The sequence below is a fragment of the Ammospiza caudacuta genome, chromosome 5 (genome assembly GCF_027887145.1).
Source record: "Ammospiza caudacuta isolate bAmmCau1 chromosome 5, bAmmCau1.pri, whole genome shotgun sequence".
NCBI lineage: Eukaryota > Metazoa > Chordata > Aves > Passeriformes > Passerellidae > Ammospiza > Ammospiza caudacuta.
Window position 1 is genome coordinate 67,951,542 of NC_080597.1, and position 20,874 is coordinate 67,972,415.

A 20,874-nucleotide genomic window follows, 5' to 3' on the forward strand; every position below is an offset into this window, starting at 1 on the left:
AAGGCTAACATCAGTTTTCTCAACAATGCCCTTCAGAACCTTTAGACCAAACAGTATGTGGCAAACATTTCAGAAACATGAAGAAGCAAAATTTATACCCACTTGAACACCTAATAGCAAAATTTGAAATGCCTGAAATGTTCCCTAGTATTCCTAAAAGCACCAAATGATTGTATAACAACACTTGAGGGTTTTTTAACTGGAAAAATATCTCAACAGATTTAAAAATTCCTTTTCTTTGGTTTTGTTTTTTAAATACGGAGAGGATATTCAAAACTTCAGGTTGAGACAGTAAAATGAAGGATGTGAAGACAATTTTTTCCAAACTGATCTACAGCAGAATTCCTTTGGTAAAACCTTGAGCTGCTAAACCTGGGCTCAGTTCTACCATAGCTTTTCAGTAATAGCCAGGATTGCACTGAGGCCCAGACTGTCTCTTTTTGAATACATCTATATTAGCAGCTTAAAAAGAACAATGGAAAGGAAGCCATTCATGAGAACTAGGCTATAAACTCTAATAACAGTATAATTACACACAAAGTAAACTGAGCAGATCCCACTCAGCACACTACTTACAGCCTATCTGCTCCTTCTCTCATGGAGATTTAAATGAGATTGTGAATGGTAACAGAGCTTTAGTTTTGGGTAGATAGGCACAGAGGTGAGCACAACTAAATTCTACTTTTTGCTCATTAGCATGGCTCTTGCAGTGCACCCAGTCCTGGAATGACTGTCTGCAGCTTCAGGGCGATCTGCAGAAGGTCTTTAAAAGCATTATTTATTACCATGCTGTTAAACCACTATTTCCTGTGCCACGGGTCAATAAGTTTTGTTTTCCTAATAAATATATTATTTTCTTTCCAGAAAAAATGCAACAAGCTTCTATATGCTTAAGTTTCAATGACTGCACGATTTATCACAGGATATTAATGGCTGCTGGGTCACGCACTAATTAAGATATATAATGTATAATGAGAAAATTTGTTCTATTGATCTTTCTGATGGTTTCTACAACAATTTACATAATCTAGTAGAAAGTCTCTGCACAGCTCTGGCTCTGCACAACATAAATAAGGAGTCAGCCCTTAGTATCTGAAATTTCATTCACAGCAAAGAAGTGCTGAATTCCCTCTCCAAACTCAAGAATTAACATGACTAAATTACCCATTCCTCATAGTCTCTATCTGGAATAACACTTTTAATTTTAGATGGCTTTGAATGGCCTGATGTGTATTCACTGGTTTTAGTAACATTCTGAGTATTTATGGATATTGTTGAAATTGTTTTTAGTAGGAAACTGAAATTCCCTTACAATGTTTGATCTCCAGTGATCAATTTAAATTCTCCTGATTTAATATTTTTAAAACAACCTTTTTAAAAGATGATAAATTCTTTTTATGTAAAAATAAGTAAGTATGCATTAATAATTTTACAGGAAATAATTAGAAGGGATGGAGACAAATGAGAGAGATATGCTGTTTTTGGCCCATATACAGACCACACTATAAAGCCATTTGGGGAAACTGGCTTATACCTTACTGACAAAAGCTGTTATGTGGTCTAAAGTAAAAGCAAAATGAAAAACACAAAAAATATTATTCCAATTCCCCATCAAAAACTTAAATTGATCAAGGATTTTGAGATTTACAGTTTTGTTTATATAACATTTTTAATAAGGTTGTTTGGAACCTGGTTAACCAATATCTTCAAGAAATCAGCCTCATCACAGTTCATTGTTGCATATGAGCATTTTTGAGCTATGTCAACACTTCACAGTTCTCTGGTGCATACATCAGGCTTTACTCATGTTCCCTTTTGATGATTTTCCTGTTTGGCATGTGGATAGATTTGATACTTTATAAATTATTAATTAGGTTTGATATCCCTCCCATTTCTGTTTGCGTTATTGAGATACAAGGACTGGATATAATTCAAGCAAGAGCAAGCCTTGTTTTTCTGTTATTTCTGCACATTTGGAGTAGAAATCCTCAGGTTTGTTGGTTAAAAGCAGAACCAATTAATGCACTATAGAGACTGTCACAGCATAGAGCCTAAATGAAAATATTTGTTAGGAAAGGAAGACTTGGTTACAGCCTCCCATTCTGAATTCATGAGGTAATTCCAGAGGCATAGGTGAGTGTCAAGAGAGAAAATATCTTGAAAGTTCTGCCCTGTTCTGCTGGTTAGGTATGCATGTGCAAGGAACAGAGAGGCAGAGATGAATCATTAACAGCTTTACACCCCTTTACATTATTAACACATTTGAGAAAAGAGGCTAAAAGCTGATATTAAGATAGGTAACAAACACCAATTATCAATCCCAGACTGCATAATTTTATTTTGATTCAAACTCCAAATTTTATCTTGCAATGTCTCAAATTAACATTCACGTGTATATTCAAAACAACCAAAACCACAGATTATTCAATTCCCTGAGCCAGATTCAGCAAAGTCTTCTCAGATGGAGCAAAGGCATAAGATACAGAATATACTTTGTTGATATTTCATAATTCTGTTAGTGAACTTATGTGAAAAAAACTGATTGTAGATATGTGATAGCCCAGACTATTTGAGAAATCTGATACCCCTCAATTTTCTACTCAGAAAGAAGTAATTTGAATTTCAGTGTAGCAGCACCACTTCTGTAGAATTACTTAGCTGTTTTTCAGTATAAGGTGAGACATGGTAGCTAAAAAAAAAAAGCAGCCATAACTTTAAAAGCCCCTAACATTAATAATCATAAAGTGTTTTCAACTGCTATAATTAGTAGTCAGGATGTCTATATCATAATGGTGCCTTGGATTAATTCTGGTTAGTACCATCCTCCCAAGAGAGAGATTGTTACAGATCAGCTCTGTGCTACCACTCCAGATGTTCAGTCAGGACTGAATGCAGCCATTCCCTTGTGATTTTCTTTTCTTAGTGACTGAAATTGCCAAAACCTTAAAATGTGTTCAGGTAAAATCTATCTAAGTTATACAGGTCTGTGCAATATCTTCAGTAACAATACAGAAAAGAGAGGATAATAATAATGAGGTTTTGTAAATGTATTACCCATGTGATAATGGGTGATTATGTTATGTTATGAATACTGCACTCAGTTTTAACACAAATCAGTTAAGCAAAGATTTGATATGGGAATAGTCCATACACAAACAAATATATTGATTTTTGATCCCTATGTAGCAAAACACCCAAGAGTGATTAGAATGTGCAATACCTGCTGCAGCTTGCCACTTCAAATGAACCTCTTTCTGTTATCTTATTTCAGAGGCAAACATTTCTCTTTCTGTATGTATAAACTGAATTTCATCCTAAATGTGTTGTTTCCATTAGTTTCACCTGGACTACCAATCATCTCCCCAAAGAGGGCTGGAGTATCAGAGCTTGAGAAGAATAAGCAACAAGCTGTTTTATTTGGTCTGTTGTGGTTTTCCTTTTTCTCCTATAAAAGCACATTCTGGAGATTTAAATCTGTATCATAAAGACACAAAGATAGCCTGAATTTCAGCATGAAGGCATGGTGACCTGCAGTATGTAATTTCATTAACTCACTAGGAATAGCAGGTTATCCTGTAACTTGGTGGATCTGCCTGTGTAACTGCAAAATTCAGCACATCAGTTTTAAAAAATGAGCCATAACTGAACTCACTGTAAGATTTTTCATATCATGAAATGAGGTTGTAGTGAAGCAGTGTGTAGTGAAGGGTGTCAATCTCAAGTAACAAGGGACCAGGATGAGAAGACACAGCTTCAAGTTGTGCCAGGGGAGATTTAGATGGGATATCAGTAAACATTTCTTGCCAGAAAGGTTTGTGAAGCATTGATACATGCAGAGCAGGGAAGTGGCAGTCACCATCCCTGGAAGTTAAAAAAATGTGTGGATGTGCCATTTGAGGACATGGTTTAGTGGTAAAGGTGGTGGTGGGGCTGGGTTGATGGCTACACTTGATGATCTGAAAGGCATTTTCCACCAAAAATTCTATGAGTATGGTTAGATGCAAATCATGTCAGTTCCTGTTCCTCCCTCACAGATTTCAAAGGAAAAAAGGAAAAAAAAAAAAGTAAACAACACTCAAAGAGGCTTATTTCTATGAAAAAGTAGAAGTATCTGCCTCACACACACTAATTGCACTAATTGATAATTTATAAGCTGCATTACCAGGAAAGTGTTTGTGCTTTCACTTTGTTTGCCTACTTTAAAGGCTCCTTTAAAAGTTGAGCTGTTAACAGGAACAAACAGCTATAAAATATAAAACCTTTTGCAAAAAAAAAGTGACATTCTCAATTTTGCAAGGCTTTTGATTCATTTTCTATGGATTTTTTAGGCTTTCCAGTCTCTCAGTACCTGCTTCAGTAATTACTTTCTCTGGAGAGTTCAATATCATGGCCACAACACTATTGCTTGCCATTAATTGCTAACACAAGAGCAGCTGTGCACAGCAAGTTCTTCATTTTGAGAGATACCGTTTTATTTTATTAGAAATTGATTTTTAAAGCTCTTCTATTATTAATTTGTCTAAGCAGGGAATGCTCTAATAGCTAAGTGAAACTTGATTCACTAACATCTAGAAACAGGTTAAGGGTTGGTTTTTTGGGTTGGGTTTTTTTTTGGTTGGTTGTTTTTAAATGAAGGATAAGAGATAATCCTTATTCTGATAGCTCTGTTCTATCTATATTTTTAATCCCAAATTTTGAAGACTTTAGGGACAAGATTATTTTTCACTGATTATCATCACTGAAGTGCTGCTTTCTTTATGTGTTTTTCCATTTAATACCTCATAAGCTCAATTTCCATAGGAATACCCTAGTAAAATACTGGCATGAGCAATGCAAAGAGATTTTTTTCTAATTAATTAAAATTTCCATCATATTACACCTATTTATCACATAGATAAACAAAGGAAGACTAAGTAGAAGGCAAGGCTGCAGTAAAGAAAGGGAAGGATGCAATGGCTCTTTTCACTGTACTCTTCAGTACTGATATGACAAAGATCCAGTGGAGATTACCAGACCTGCTGATATTTAAACTGAATTTAAATATGAGTTAACATAAATGCACACTCAATGCTAAAAGAATTACTGCTATGCATACCCCTGGCTTGAATACCTAACCTTCAGAGGATCACTGAAGAGGACATTTTTTCTCTCTATACCTGTTTCTTTTATCTGCAAAATGAGGACAAAAGAATGTTTTTATTAGTTCTTTAACCAGAAGTGTTCTGCAGATGAAAACTTGTGTTTTATGTGCGGTGCAGCATGTATTTGACTTGTAGCTTAGCACAAAATAATCCAGGTGTCTCTGAGAACAGAAAGTCTCCTGGAACAAAACTGGAGAACTTTGCAGTATTTAAGAAAGAAAACAGCATTCAGTGCTGTCCATTGGGAAAAGCTGCCAGCACACGTCCCTTCAGTCACACCATGGGGCTGTCTAAAGAATTCCAATAAAACTCTGACTTACCCTGTTTAATAACACAGATACATCTTTAAGCTGAGGGAGTTGATGAACTTACAAATCACAGGTGTACATGATCAGATATACTTAAAGTAAGAATTCTTCTCTAATATAGGTAATACAGGTAAGTTCAAATGAAGAGGACAAGTGTGTGTGTCTAGGTGATGTGGTAAGGGAAGGGTGGGGAGCTGCAGGTTGGACTCTGCTTTCTTCTCTGTGAAAGACCCCAACAAAAAGACTCCACAAAGTCTTTTTGTGGAGAGAAGTCACAGATCCATGCAGAAGCCTGGGAGACTGGAAGACATATCTCTTGCCAGAATTAATTGCCAGAAATACCATATTTTGAACATAAGCTTTCAGCTGAACTTCCCATATGCCCTTGTTAAACTTCCAGGTAGAATTGGGAAGATTTGGGGCAGGTGGGAACAGGATAGTATTTCTTTCTCGTTTTTGTTTGTTTGTCTGTTTTGATTTGTTTGTTTGTTTGTTATGAATTGACTCAACTTTTCGGATCTTGACCAAGTGTGGCACATCCTCACCTTCAGACCTTTGGTCACTGTAGACCAAATACTGTCCCAATGTGCCGATGTTCAGCATTTCCATATAAAAGATGCTGAATCTACTCAAGCATCATCATGCCACTGTTATGGATATTTGTAACCCACTGGCTGAAATCTGAAACTATCAGCACTATCAGTCTCCCTATCAGTATTACCCTTTCTAAAATCACCCTTGGGAAAATTATTATTTAGTGTACTTCCCTGAGAGAGCTGAGTCAGTGCTGCTGATCAAACAGCTTTTACTAAACATTCATCTAAATCAGGAATGTGTTTTCTTTTCAGTAATCCTATGCAACCAATTTTTCTTAAGTAGATTTATTACTGTAGCTAGAAAGCCTCCTCTATCATATTTATCCACAAATAAATGTCTGCTGTCTGCAATCCAAAAAAAAACCCAAAACAAAAATACCCCAAAAAGACCCAACAAAATGAACAAAGGGAGAGATGGTATCTGGTAAAAGGCACATAAATACAAAGTTGTTTTTAAAGTTTGTTTAATTAGTATTTGCTGCAGTGTAAATAGTATGCCTCCCACTGCAGTATTTTAATGAAACATTAATTAACAATTATAATCCTACTTATGCCTATAATTAAAAAGAATTTCATGATTAAAAGTGGAACTGGTTACCTTATACCTACCCTTCCAAGTAGTCCACCAAAAAAATTTTATTAAATTGTTCTTTTAGATAGCTGCTTTCTAAACCTGGATAGATGCCTCACAAAATGTAAGTAACTTAATATCTGTCAAATCATATTAAACTACTTTAATTCAATTAATTTATTTTTGAGCAACAGATTTGACCAGTGCTCTGTGGTTAATTATAAATTAAATTTGAAACACGATCTATATTAAAATACCATGCTGTCCACACAGCACCAACAAAACACTACATATGCAAGCCCACAGGTGACAGATTCAATATTTATAAAAAAACAGAAAAGGTTTCAATTGGATTGGAATAAATTGCTAATTTCAATTATATTAATAAATCACTGCTAGATTACTGCTTTTATTTTGAAACAAAAATGACTGAAACCCTCTGTCTGGACTAGAATTAGTCAAGAGTCATCTTAAAATGACATCTTAAAAGCCAATACAGGGTTCTGGAATTAGACTCATAAAGTCAAATAATTAGGCAGGTAGATGTACATCTACTGCTACTACGGAGAAAGCAATTCAACATTTAAAATAATTTGGGCTCTCTTGCCCTATTGCAGAGAATCCAACTTCTGAACTTAGCGACTCACAGTTTTACCTAAGAAACTCCTCTGGTTTTGTTTACTGTTTTCATAACACTGCATTTCAGTAGTGTTTACGTAAAAGAGTCCCACAAAATACATTTCAACTTCCTTCCACAGCACTTTTGAAAACTGGCCCTGACTCTTGAGTTATACATTAATGATGGAAAACTGTCTGCTTGCAGGAAAAAAGGCTGGAAATTTCTAATATTATTAAATAATATTATTAAATTTAAGTTACCTAAAATTATTAATCAGATATTTTTAAAATAAATTCAATGAATTTACAATTTTTTGAGTCTGTTCACTTGTTATAACAATTTGACATATTTTAACTGTAATTAAGAATCATTAAATGTAATTTTAAAAAATCATAAAATACCCAAATTTTGTGCAATTGTTTATTCTATATTAAACTGGACTCTCTGCCCTTGAGGGGGTCGACAGCTCCTCCCAGTTTAGTGTCTCTGGAAAACTTACTTGGTATTCCTTTGAGTCCAGTTGTTTAAACATTTCCTAACTAAACCCTCCTCCACTGGCAACAAGGTGTCCTTATTCCAGAATTTCCTTTTGATTGCAGAGGCCTGTGATTACTGAGGGCTGCTCTTACAATGGATGAAAGACTAATTTGTGATTTGTGCCTTTAAACATATCAATGAGCATATATTACATCCTTCTTCAAAGTTTCATGGACTTTATATTCTTTTCTTTCTAGCTCTTTTATTAAATTGCTGTTTAGTTTTGAGTTCTTCAGAGTTCATAGAGTAGCTAATAAAAATGTCAAAATTGCTCTTGTCATCTTCTATCAAAATGGATGATTGCCAGTAGAGCAACATAGCTTAGCATTTCTCTTAAAAATATGCTGCCAATGAAACTAATGAGGATATTGATATTATTGTGAGAGAATGAAATGGTTAATGGCTTAAACATGCTAAAATCCTCTAAGAACAAGCTTTGCACAGCTGCAAAGGTTCTCCATCCCTGCCCACCAAAGCGCATCCCTCCCCAAATGTGGCTGCTCACTGGAATTGGGACTGCAGCAGGAACTGGGATAAGATAAAGGCAACACGATGGTCTCACCACCCCAGGTCTGGGGAGAAGAATGTACCCACAATGGTGGGGGAAGAATGGGGTGCTGGTGGCTCAAGCATTCATATTTTACACATTTTTCCTTCTCACAGGCTGCTCATAGAAAGATCCCTTCATACTGTTGGTTACTAATGTGGAAAGGACAGCCCAAGAGCAGAAGTGATGTGAGACCCTTTGGCCATGACTGAAAGCAGTGGGACAAGAGCAGATAAAAGAACATTAATAAACAAAAACTCTGTTTGAAAACACCCTTTGTAGTTTAGAGGTACTGAAATTTTTTTTTTAACATGGGAAGAAAGACTGGGAGAATACGTTCCAGATAATAATGAAAAGACTTATCTATGCATTTTGATTTTGGGTTTTGATATTTCCAAATTCTTTCACAAATATCATCACTGTGGAAAAATTCATCATTTTGAAACAGGCTTTCCAAAGGCCAATATAATGAAGCAATTTTTTTACAATTTATAATATAATTTTCAAAATGCAAATGTGAAAAGCATCCACTTCACCATATGAAACCTAAATTAATTTTTAGAACATCAGTTGTGTCAGCAAACTGAGATAAAGTTTACAAGAGAGGAATGGAGAGCCTTGCACAAAGATCTATTATACAAACCTAAAATGTAAAAGGCTGTTCAATTTGAGTTACAATGGGAAGCAGATGCACAAAACAACAGACATAACCTACAGAGTATCAAACTGCTCCACACTGTGTATGTATGTCCAGCATTTAAGAACTGGGGAATTACTTAGGAATTTATGAAGTTACGTTCTGACAGAATTGGACACCTATTAAATACTTAGCTGTGGAATAAATAGCAGGTGTGAGTATCTGGGTTTTACACTAAATTTAAAAAATTGTGTTTAGGTGAAGTATATACAAGTAACATTTGCACCTGCAAAAGAGAGAAAAGCTGCTCCCATTTTATACAGGTATTTTAAGGAAGAATGCATAGAGATTTTCACGCTCCTATGTTGTGTTGGTGAACTACTGGAGTAGACAGGTTAGCTAGATATAAGAATCTATTTTTAAATATATGGGAGTTATTTTCAAGTGAAATATTATTTCCTAGAGATTGGCTGAGAGATATATTTAAGAAACATTATTTTTCAGTACTAAAAAAACATCACATAGTGCTGGCCCCACACATGAAGGTAGATCCCCAAAGCATTGGAAGAGTTGGAGAACAAAATAAATAATACATTTGCATTTTCAATATTTTTTTCTGTAACATCTCCCTGTATTTATTTCACGATCATCCAGCATGACAAAACAAACAGGATTCAAGTGCTATGAAATATTCTTCCTGTAAACTAGCCTGAGGCAGTTTCCCTGCCTGTGCTAGCACTTGTGCTAATGATACAATAACAGCTTCAGAATAATCCCCTTCGCCCTCAGAAACACAAACAATCTTGTATAAACAGAAGAGAAAGGTTCTCAAAATTCTTCCTCGGGCAGTTGTAGGCATGAGTCAACATGCTTCACACAGCACGCTGTTGTGTGTGTAGTGGACACATTATTCAGGCTTTGATAAGAGCATCACTTAACAACAGCAGCAACACAGGTCTTGCCATAAAACAAGGCTTTCCATTACATAGCAAACAACAAAAATCAAATTCAGGCTACTCATCATCTAAATTCAGTAAAATATACATCTATTTAAATTAATTAGTGTGATCAAGTGATGAGATTCTTTGGTGAAACAGATGTTGGTTGAAGTAATCAAGTAGAATTGGCCTTAGCTCTAATAGCAAAGATGTACCTGTCAAGGGTTGTAGATTCTGAGAGAAATGAACATAGCATGGTGCACTCACATTTTCACTGATGTTAAACATGACTATATGTCTAATTTCCACATCACTATCTTTAAAACTAGACAAGTACAAAAAGGTCACTTGCAAATATTCAAGTGATTATTTACACAAGATATAGAAAATAATAGAAAAAAAATTAAAATCTTCTGCTTTTCAAAGGACATAATCTTCTGTACTTTTTACTTTAAAAAAATACTAATTACATATTTCACTCCCAGTTCCTTCCCCCTCATGTTAGCTTTATGCCAGAATAATTTTACAGTCCTTGAGTGTGTAGTTCTGATATAAAGAAACAGTGCCCATGTAAAAAAGCAAGATTTAGTTACATTTCACTGCTCATAGATAATTCAGAATATTTTCAATGCAATAAATGGCATAGCAGAGTTGTCTAGTGTGGAAACCCAGGGCACTGGGAATATTTCTCTGCCTGTTCTGGGGTGCCCTGACCCCCAGGGGAGCACTGACTTTGACCCGCATTCAGGGAGAAAGTTTCCTAGACTTCAAGATAGACTGGAATCCACAAAAGTGTGAAATAGATTGTAGAGAGTAGTGTAGGTGTATCAATAGGTGAGCAATATAGGTTTGGGGATTTTTATTATGTTGTGGATGGAAAAAAGATGGACGGCACAGGGTGTCATCCTGGGTTCCTTATTTGTGCTTCTTCTTCCTTCTTCTTCATGGGTTTGGGTGTCATTTTGTAATTGGGAAGAAATTATGCACTGTGGGCTCTTTGGGATCAGTTATTGGGTTAAAAGGAAAAATAATCTAGGTGTCAGTTCTTAATTGGATAATTTAGTCTTAAAAGACCTTTCAACAAGAGACTGTTGGCCATATTGTGCCTTCTAATGAAAGGCTGCCAAACTGACAGTAGTGAGGCTGCTTCACTGGTAAGAAATAACAAACTCTTGAGTCCAAACATGAATTACTGTCTCCAGTGCCTTCAATCCAGACCCAGAAAAACCAACGACTGGTACTCCCACAGTCTAGGACAGTTCAGTTACCTGGGTAATACCTTGCCAGGCCAGTGGCACTGCCAAAAACCTGCCATAATAACGTGGGGTCCTCTTCCCGGTTCCGCTTGAACACGTCATCCAGGGCCGCCGTCCAGTTGAGTTCATTTAACACGATCGTTGCTGTCAAAGACAAAGCAAATCTGCTATTAGAAAGTCACATCCTAACACAAGAAGCAACAGCTACAAAAAGCAAGCTGGAACATTAAGAAAGTGATAAGACTTAATGTAACTAATCCAGAAATTAAATAAGAAGCACACTTGTTTTCCTTGGGCATTTTCTTTAAATTCCTCACACTATCTTCTTCCTGTTGCATTATTTGCATGCCATGGTCCTTGGTTTATTTGCACAGACAACTGTCACCCTGTTCTTCTAAACTTCTTCTAAGTCTTCTGATGTTTACATTTTTGTAATGGAGTTTCTCATGCACTTTTCATGTAAATAATGATTGTTTTGCATTACTTTCTGGAGGAGGAAAGAATTGATGGTTTGACCAATGTGGTTGGAGAGGCGGCAATTTCATCCTCCAATCCAGGGTCACTTTTGGAATTCTATAAATATTGAGGTTTGGAAATAAACGTGCCCATTTTTGCCTTGGACATCTCAGCATGTCAGTGTCGCTCATTTCATGTCATATTGCAACAGACAATATCTTCTAAAATTACTTCTTTTCTGAGATGTCACTCTAATTGCACCTCCCAACCACAGAGAAGACTGTTTACAGAAAAACAAATGCTGGCTAATTACAGTGTACTGCAATAAGAATGAGTAGAATGGCATCAACAAATAGGTATAATATAAATGTAACAGAGATGTCCCTTTCAAAATGGATTATACGGGAAAAAGACACTGATGAGTTATTGCTACTATTAAGGTGAGGCTGTATGAACAGCAGTGCTCATTAGCACACACTAAAAAGATCTTAATATTCATAGATCTGGACTCTGACACTAAGGACAGCAAAGTGAATGTTAGCATTTATGACCTGGGTGAATTAACTTAAAATACAAGAAAAGTCACATTTCAGCTAAACAGTGTTTCTATGTTGCCAGTTACACGGAAACTTACATTCATAAAGTTCTCCTGTACCAATACTTGTTTTAATCAATGAAATAGTTTATATCATTAAACCAATATGGAATATTTAAACATGTTCTATACCTTCTTTAGAAAGACCTATATTGGGAAACTTTAAAACTGAACATTAAATGATCAACACTGTTGCACTAAAGAATCAATGTACTAGATTCAGTAATCAATCAAATTGCATTGTGAAACAAAACACCTTATGATAAATCATGCTTTTCACCTCAATCACTTGTAAGTATTTAATTAATTCTCCTCCCTCCCCCACCGCCAGTTTTAGGTAATTTCAAATGCAGAGTTATTTTTGAAAAGCAAAGGCTTTTTGATGGTTTGTTCACTAATTATTTCTTTTATGTTGCATACTGGATTGTAAGCAATATTTCTGAAACTGAAGCATCTAGTTCAGCAAGCCAAGAGTGGAAAGGAACCTAGAGGAAAAAAACCTCTGAAAAGAGCTAAAGATGTAGGTATAAATCCAATGAAAAGTGCCACTTGCCATAGAGATCTTGCTTACGTTATGGTATTGCACACAGGAAAGAAAATTCATCTTTTGTAAACGGGCAAGTCAAGCTGAAATAAAACCAGTTCACATTTAAAGGACCTGAGTGGCATTACAGAGAAAAATTTGGTATGTAGGTTCACATTCTAGCCCCCTGCTACATAGGAAAAAAAAAGATAAAAATAAGGATGGATTGAAAGTAACAGTTTACAGCCCATTTCCAAAGTAAGGCTCTCAAAAGGTACTAGAGAAATGAGATCACAACATTAAACTTTACAAGGTTGTTTTTAAAGGTTAAGGAGAAAATTGCTACACCATGTATTTTGCAGAAAGGTTTATCTGTTTTTTTTCAGAGTAGTTTTAAGATATTAACCTCTCAAGAGATAGCTTTCTGAAGAAATATCAAATGAAATTTCCAGCTCTTGAGATTTCCTGTAAGCAATAAACTTTTATTATATACCTCTCTTTTTGTCAAGTAGATAATTATAAATAAATATATATTTATGTAAAGAAGAAAAAAATCCCTGAGGCACCATGAGATGTTAATTATAATTTTTAAATGGTTACTGTTCAATTACATCTTAGATCCCGTTTGACTGTGTAATTAAAGATTATGCATGACTCTCTAAACTTGACTTTGTGTCAGATCTGGCCTCCAGAAGGCTCCATTAAGTCATTAGAAGCTTTGTCAATTTGGTAGACAAGATATTTTCAGCTTGATTTTGTTTCTTTTCATGCTACTGTTTTCTGTTTGGAGGGACAGGTACCAATGTCTTCACTCTTGTGACCAGTGAGGGGACTCAAGAAGAAAAACGGGAGCTGTGTCAGGGAAGGTTTAGGTTGGGTATCAGGGAAAGGTTCTTCATCCAGAGGGTGGCTGAGCACTGGAACAGGCTCCCCAGGGATGGGATTACAGCCCCAAGCCTGACAGAGTCCAAGAAGCCTCTGGACAATGCTCTAAAGGAACACAGGTCCTGGAGCCAGGAGCTGGAATTAATGATCCTGATGGGTCCCTTCCCACCTAGTATATTTTATGATTCTATGGTTGTAATATCACCCAAAAATTATCGCAAAGAATTATATCTGTATGCACACACCTCTGCACATACACAGTCATATATATGCAAATATGTATATCAAATAAATACATACCACAAAAAGGAGATAGTCTACAGATAGTAAAATAACTAAATACTGAAGTGTCAAATCCAAGAACCAGAACTGATAATTTTTGCACTTTATTAGACTTGTTGAGATTAGGCTATAAAGTAAGAGATAAGGATTTCTAGATCTTGTGTGTATTATTTGTGGGGAAGTGATGTTCTACGGTGAGATTTAAGAGTTTTATGATTTTATTTATGTCCCACTTTCCCCTTCCTCCTCCTCCTCTGTAACTTTCTCCTGGAGATAAATACAACAGCCTAGAAAAAAATCCAAGAACTACAGCAAAGGGAAAAAAACCCCAAAACCTTCAAATGGCCCAAGTAATGAAGCTGGAATCAAAAAAATAAATACTGTTGAATTCAAGAAAAGTAACAAGAACAGAGCATCTTAACAGAAGGAAACTGTAATAAATATGGAAAAAAGGCTACTAACAGTTTGCAATATATTCCTATTCTGCAATACTGCAGATATTCCTGCACCCCAGAAATTCACAGTTAAGTTATCAAGTGTCATTTCTGTAATAAACAATAACACGCGACAGGCTAAACATATATCACCTTCTTCTTAATTTACTTTCTCATTATGACCAAAAAAAATTGTATTTGGAACAGAAACACAGTTTATTTGGTGGGATTGATACTCAAATAAATGATTGTATGATCATCAAAATAATAATTCCTGCAGTGGTTTGCTATTTTTGTTTTTTGGTTGGGTTTTTTCATTATATCTAGAAGTATACTTGATATAGAATGCACCCACATCTGTGTTAACTAATCTAGTAATTAGTAAATGAGCAAAAGGGTGCTGGGAATTTTAGTTTGAATACTTTGTTTGTCTAAGTGTTTTTCCACAGCTTCTATTGTTTTCCTTCGGCTAAAGCATACACCCTGAACTCAAAAAAATGAGCTGTAAATCAAGTCCTCTTTTTTTCCCCTTTTTTTTTTTTTCTTGGAATGCAATAATAGGCAACTTCAATACATCTGAGTTCTGGTTTAAAGCCTACAGCAATGGATTTGAAGCTTTCCAAAGAAAAGCAAGCAAACCCAGTCCTAATCATCAAAAAACTACCCTTCAAATGATTCCTTATAAAATATCCTGATTCTCAATTGGCACATAAAAATCAAAGTTGTGGTACTTTCACTAGCTCATAGTACAGAACATAGCACCTGTCAGAATACCTTAATTGGAGAGATCGTTTATATTAACCTCATCTATGTAGTGAAAATTTATTTTCTGTTTGGAGAAAAAAAAGCATTTTACTAAAATAAAATGTTTAGAGGTGTTACAATCACACGTCTGTATATCTGCTTGTCTTTCTTTGAGTTAACTTACATACAGGAAAGAGCTCTTGACTGATAATTGGCAGAGAATCTACTTGGAGAAAACTCTCCAATAAGCTTATTTTCAGTTCTTCTAAAAGCAGTCTTTGAAGATGAATACTTAAGAGTACATCAGCTGCTACCTTTCACATGCTACAAGCAAGATGAAAAAATAAAATTCATCATCACACAATATGAAAGATCATTCTTTGTGGCTAATTTCACTGAACTCCATCCATCTTTTCATTTTTTCCTTCTTCTTTATGATATGAGGTTTAGGGGCCTTGACAAGGAATGGATTCAATTTTCCCCTACAAATGCAATCAATAAAAAATAGGGAGCACTGCTGTACCTTCTTTAAAAGAACTGGAACATGCTTCTGATGATTTATTCAATGTGGAGGCTCTGGCCTGCATGCAAGACAGGGAACAACTTTATTTGCAAAGCCTGAGAGTTATTTCCTATATCTGAAAATATGTGAGCTGCTGTTCCCTGATGTGGCAGGTACACAGACACTGGGGAGAAGTGAAGGGAGCTCCTTAGCAATTCATTTATCTTCTTTTAATGTCTGCAATGTATTACCCTTCCATACTATTCTTAATGAAGTTGACCCATTGATTTCTTCAAAATAACACTGAGTAGTAATTGTTATGGTTTAAATATATATTTTCAATCAATTATGGTATTCAAAAGTGGGCAAAGAGGGACAATACTTTTGCTAGTGCATATTTTTGTATATATGTGTGCAAACACAGATGCTTCCATCTGTAGCCATTTTCATCAGATAATAAAACTCTAATAAACTCTACTGAAGGTATAAACTAGTTTTTCATGACTTGTGTGTTTCACTAATTTTTAAAAATAATTTATTCCTTCACGTTTATGTTCAATTACACAGAATTTTATTCACCCCAGTGCCACTGGAAAGTTGCACTTCTGTCTTCTCTTATATGGGACTTAGAAGGAACAGATATTTTATGTCAAGATAATTTTAAAATGGATTTTTGCACTGGCTTATCCATATGTGTGTCTTTATTAGTATATGCATATACATGTATGTGTGTTTCACTAATTTTTAAAAATAATTTATTCCTTCATGTTTATGTTCAATTACACAGAATTTTATTCACTCCAGTGCCACTGGAAAGTAGCACTTCTTTGTTCTCTTATATGGGACTTAGAAGGACCCACAAACACATGAATTTTCTACATATCTCCCAAATATAATGTGAAGAACTGTTCTAGGAGTAACTTGAACTTCAACTCCTTGAATTTTGATGTGTGTTATAAGCCAGCTTCTTCTCTCTTGCAATAGCAAAAAGGCCAAAGCAAGGAAAAGATTTATAGTGGTTTAAAAGGAACATTTTCTCCAAGGTAAATGGTCCTTTGAGAAACCCGAATTTAGACATTTATGCTACTTATACAAAACCATAGGAAAGTGTCCAAGTCAAAACAGTCATCCAAAGAAATGTTACAGCTGATTAGAAAACAGGTATAGAAGAGGAACAGCAAAATTTCTAGAGATAAGGGAACTGGGTAGTATCCACCCTCTCTTTTAGACTCTCAAATTTGATCAGAACAAGCATATACAAATGCCAAGGCAACGCATCCTTTTCACTCAAAGCAAGGGAGCAAAAGCAAAAATAAGTCTTTGAATTCAACAAACAACCATTGTTATACAGCGGAATTTCCAGCTGGACAGTTCATTATACAATTCTCTTCTAGATCTTGCAAATATTACATTTCTTCAAATTTGCTACAAAATCTCACTTTGAATGAAGCATCTTAGTTTGAATGAAGCCCCTATCCCACCATATCATAATTCAAAATTACTGGATAATTAGAACTGTTTGGATAATATGCATTTAATGGTGAATAAAACCAAAGTATTAAAATACAGTTTTTAATACATGGAGCAATTATTGAATAAAATAATTTCAAGTTCTTTAGAGTAGATATTTTATGCTCACAATTACAGCAAAATGACAAAATGTCATGTACTTTTTTTTTAATGAACAACTTCTCCATGCCTCATTAGATATTTGTTATTATGTCTCAGACACTTCTATAAATAATTCCATTAAGAAGTCACTGAAGTCTAGAATACTGTTGTGTCTGTGCCAAATCAAGTAAATTAATTGGCAATGCTATATTTTGTCTGGTGTCTGGCTTTGCTGCCATATACCACAGGAAAATCTTATTAAAATAAGCAACAGCCAGGAGAGGGAAATGAGAATAAAAATGTCAAGAACAGAAGATGGAATTATGCTTCTATTATAATTCAACAAAAAGAGTTAATACAATGCAGAGACACAGACCCTTTAATACACAAGTTGTTTATCTCCACAAAACACAAAAGACAACCATATTCTAAACTATCAATCCATTGCTGGAAACAGCATTTGTGCATCTTACATGTTGTTGCTTCCTCTTATCTCAGAATATGCCAGGATGCATTTCAGAATGGAAAAATACACAATGTCAACCACATAGTGTTGTAAGGTTATTCTGGGAAGATGTCAAGAAGACAAAATGTGTGAAAAATACTGTTTATTAGAGTGGTTCAAGAGGACTTTTCAGATTTTGTATGTATTTCAGATATGCACAGTCTAAGAACCTTAAAAACCCTGATTATTATTTTATTATTATAAAAATAATAATTATAATATTCACTATTAGTTTTACAGAATACTTGAAAGTAGAGTCACTCTTTGGAAATAATTCCTTCTTTAAAAGTCCCAAAAACCCCAAAAACAAACCACCAGAAAAAATACAAACAGATAAATATGTTGTTTTTTAATGGAAATATAAGGGATTAATTATCAAAAAAATACACACATCTTTCATATATTAACTCTGCTCTTCCTTCATTTGCTCTATTTTTTTGTTAGCATTTCAAAGGATATCCTAGTGACATTGAAATTAAAGTACAGAGGTATGCTTGATCTTTAATGAAGATTCTCTCTCTAAAAAAAATTAATTAGGTGTTAACAAAACCAAATAAAACCAATCAAAACACTGTCTGAAAATGCTGTTCTAGAATCATTTATTAAGTTCTGTCATCATTCTGCCACAGTACCACCACTTCAATAACTTTCAGAGCACCTTAAAAGATCAGTACATCCCAAGCAAAAGTTGGCTTAAGTGAGAAGGAAAAGAACTAGGAACAGAAAAACTCATGTAAAAATGCTCTCTTACTTCATGCTTTCTGTATTTTTTAAACTATTTGGCTGTTTTCTATTATATTTTGTTTTAATTGTAGTCTGGAAACAGTTAATTCAGAACTGATGCCATCCTGTTTGGTTTTATGTAGATCACCTCTTGAAAAGTACTTAAAGTTTTTCTTACAACATGAATAATATCCACTGACATTTCCTTCTTTCCTCTCCCAGCCATGGCAAACTGGAAAGCACACATATGTCCAGCAAAAGCATAAGTGTGATAGTACAATAAATGAAGACCACTCATCATATTGGTTGGGATCTCTAAGTTTGCTTCATCCATCATGACAAGGACATGAACTGCAAGTGGACAAAAGGCTGAAAATGGCCACTAAGATGGGCTGTGAAGAACAGAAAATCTGTCCTCTGAAAATAGTGGTTCAGTGACACAAAAAATGAGTCAGAAAGGAAGCCCACCCTCAAAAATGGTATATAAGAGTAAGGGCAGAAACGGCACAACAAAAGGGTAGAAATGTACTTGAGAATAAATTAGAAAAGGCAGTTAGAAAGTCTCTTTTAGAGCAGAATGTCCTAAAATTGTCTTTTGCTATGAGATACCAGCAAGCAGCCCAGATCTTTTAAGACTGAGCTTGATCACTTTATTAAAGGAATGACACAAACTAGCTAGATAAAGGATTGGATTTGGCAAGCAAAAAGCTGCCCTACTCTGATGTGTCACCCTTTGTTACAAATAAAGAAAATGTCTGTTTAGAAGCTTAAATTTAGTAACCACAGAAATGCACTTTAATAAAGCACTAATAGCAGAGCAAGAATTGGAAGAAAAACCACTTCTTTATCTCTAATTAATGAATATTAAATGCTTTAAAATAAACTATGGATATCTATATTGACTTCATATATATTTCTAAATAGATTACATACATATATATGTTGTATATATTATAAAATATTAAAATCAATTATTAATGATTTTCGCACTGTGAAATTATTTTCCTATCTAGGTAATATATGGAGAACACATTTTTAAAAATATTAAAGTAATACAGAGGATTTGGGTAATGGATTCTAATCTAATTCCCATATATGTGAAATATTAAGGTATAGCAGGGTGGTTTATTTTATTTAAAATATATCTCTGGCAACAGAAATCTAAGACACACCAAATGTAGGGGAATATAGTGCACCAGCAGGAAACGTGAGAAAAATGATGATGAGACAAGTTCTGTTCCATCACCTGAGCTGGTAAAGATGTGACAGCTCCTGCTTCTCATCAATATTCCAATCAGCTCATGGATGAGTCCAGTGAATTAAAAACAATGGAATTTCTACAAGCATTATTTTTTGCTGTTTTTCTTCTTGTTATTGGTCACAGGCTGGTCCAAAGAGAAAGCAGACTGATATTTTCTGAAATTTAACTACCCCTCTCTCTAACAGATGAAAATGTTTACCATACGCAATTGCATTATGCGTTATCAGAATATAAGAACAGAAATTGTTACTCTTGGCCCTAGCATCATCATAGGTATTGTACTTCCACTGCTATATAGGTGTGCTTTGGTGTTGTTCTCCAGATTATATAGAGGGAGCATGAATAAAACTCCTCTCAAAGATTATGGGGCCATAGAGTACCAGCAAGTTCAAAGCTTACTGCCTACATAAACAGAGGTGCTTCTTGCTCTGAAGACATTTCTATTTCTTGCTATAAAGACTTTTCCTGTTCCTTTACAAAAGGAAAAACATATTTTTTTTCTTCTATAGTGTTTACACCATGTGGAAGGATACACAGGCTCCCAGTCCTGCTCTGGATGCCAAGCTGTGTTCCAGTGAGTCCTGGCCTCCCTGAAGATAATGACAAAAATTTTACTGCCTAGAGAACTGATTTCATCCCCCATCTTCAGAACACTCTAACTCTGCAGTGTTTAGCTACTCTTTCTGTACATTTTGTCACTCTGATCCAATAAGCAGATGACAATATTAGGAGTTGGGGCTTGTTGCTTTAGATGTTTTAAGAAAATTAAAAAAAAAATCCTTAAAAATCACTTCATAACAATCCAAATGCCTTTGAAATAATAAAAAAGAAAACCTCAAAAGGATCTTTGAGAACACAGTAAGATTAAGCTTCTTTGTAGTTGTTTTTGTCTGCTTCCATGTCATGGGTACTCTCATGAGTATATATTCATCTGAATTTTCTCTATTCGCTGCTTTAATCACTCAGTATAGAAGTTCTTTGTTCTACAATGTCCAGACCAAAAAAAAAAAAAAAAAAAAAAAACCAAAAAACTAAAATCTTGCTTGCTAAGGTCTCCTTGTTTTTAATTTACTTTGTCAATATAAAACCATAGGACAAGGCAGTAAAATTGCAGAAAACTGGAATGGGATGAAGAAAGACATGTTATCTTACATCTACTTTGCTGTTTAAGAAGAAATTTTATCTTGTTATAAATACCTACCC

At 34.9% G+C, this 20,874-nt stretch overlaps 1 protein-coding gene across 1 annotated transcript in view; it reads right to left on the bottom strand.

The window, feature by feature from the left end:
- Nucleotides 1–20,874, bottom strand: part of CACNA2D1 (calcium voltage-gated channel auxiliary subunit alpha2delta 1) — a 360,302-nt gene that overhangs the window by 97,143 nt on the left and 242,285 nt on the right. The window contains exon 7 of the mRNA XM_058804461.1: nucleotides 11,163–11,294. Coding sequence (XP_058660444.1) covers nucleotides 11,163–11,294 — 132 coding nt within the window. The remainder of the gene's footprint in view (nucleotides 1–11,162; nucleotides 11,295–20,874) is intronic.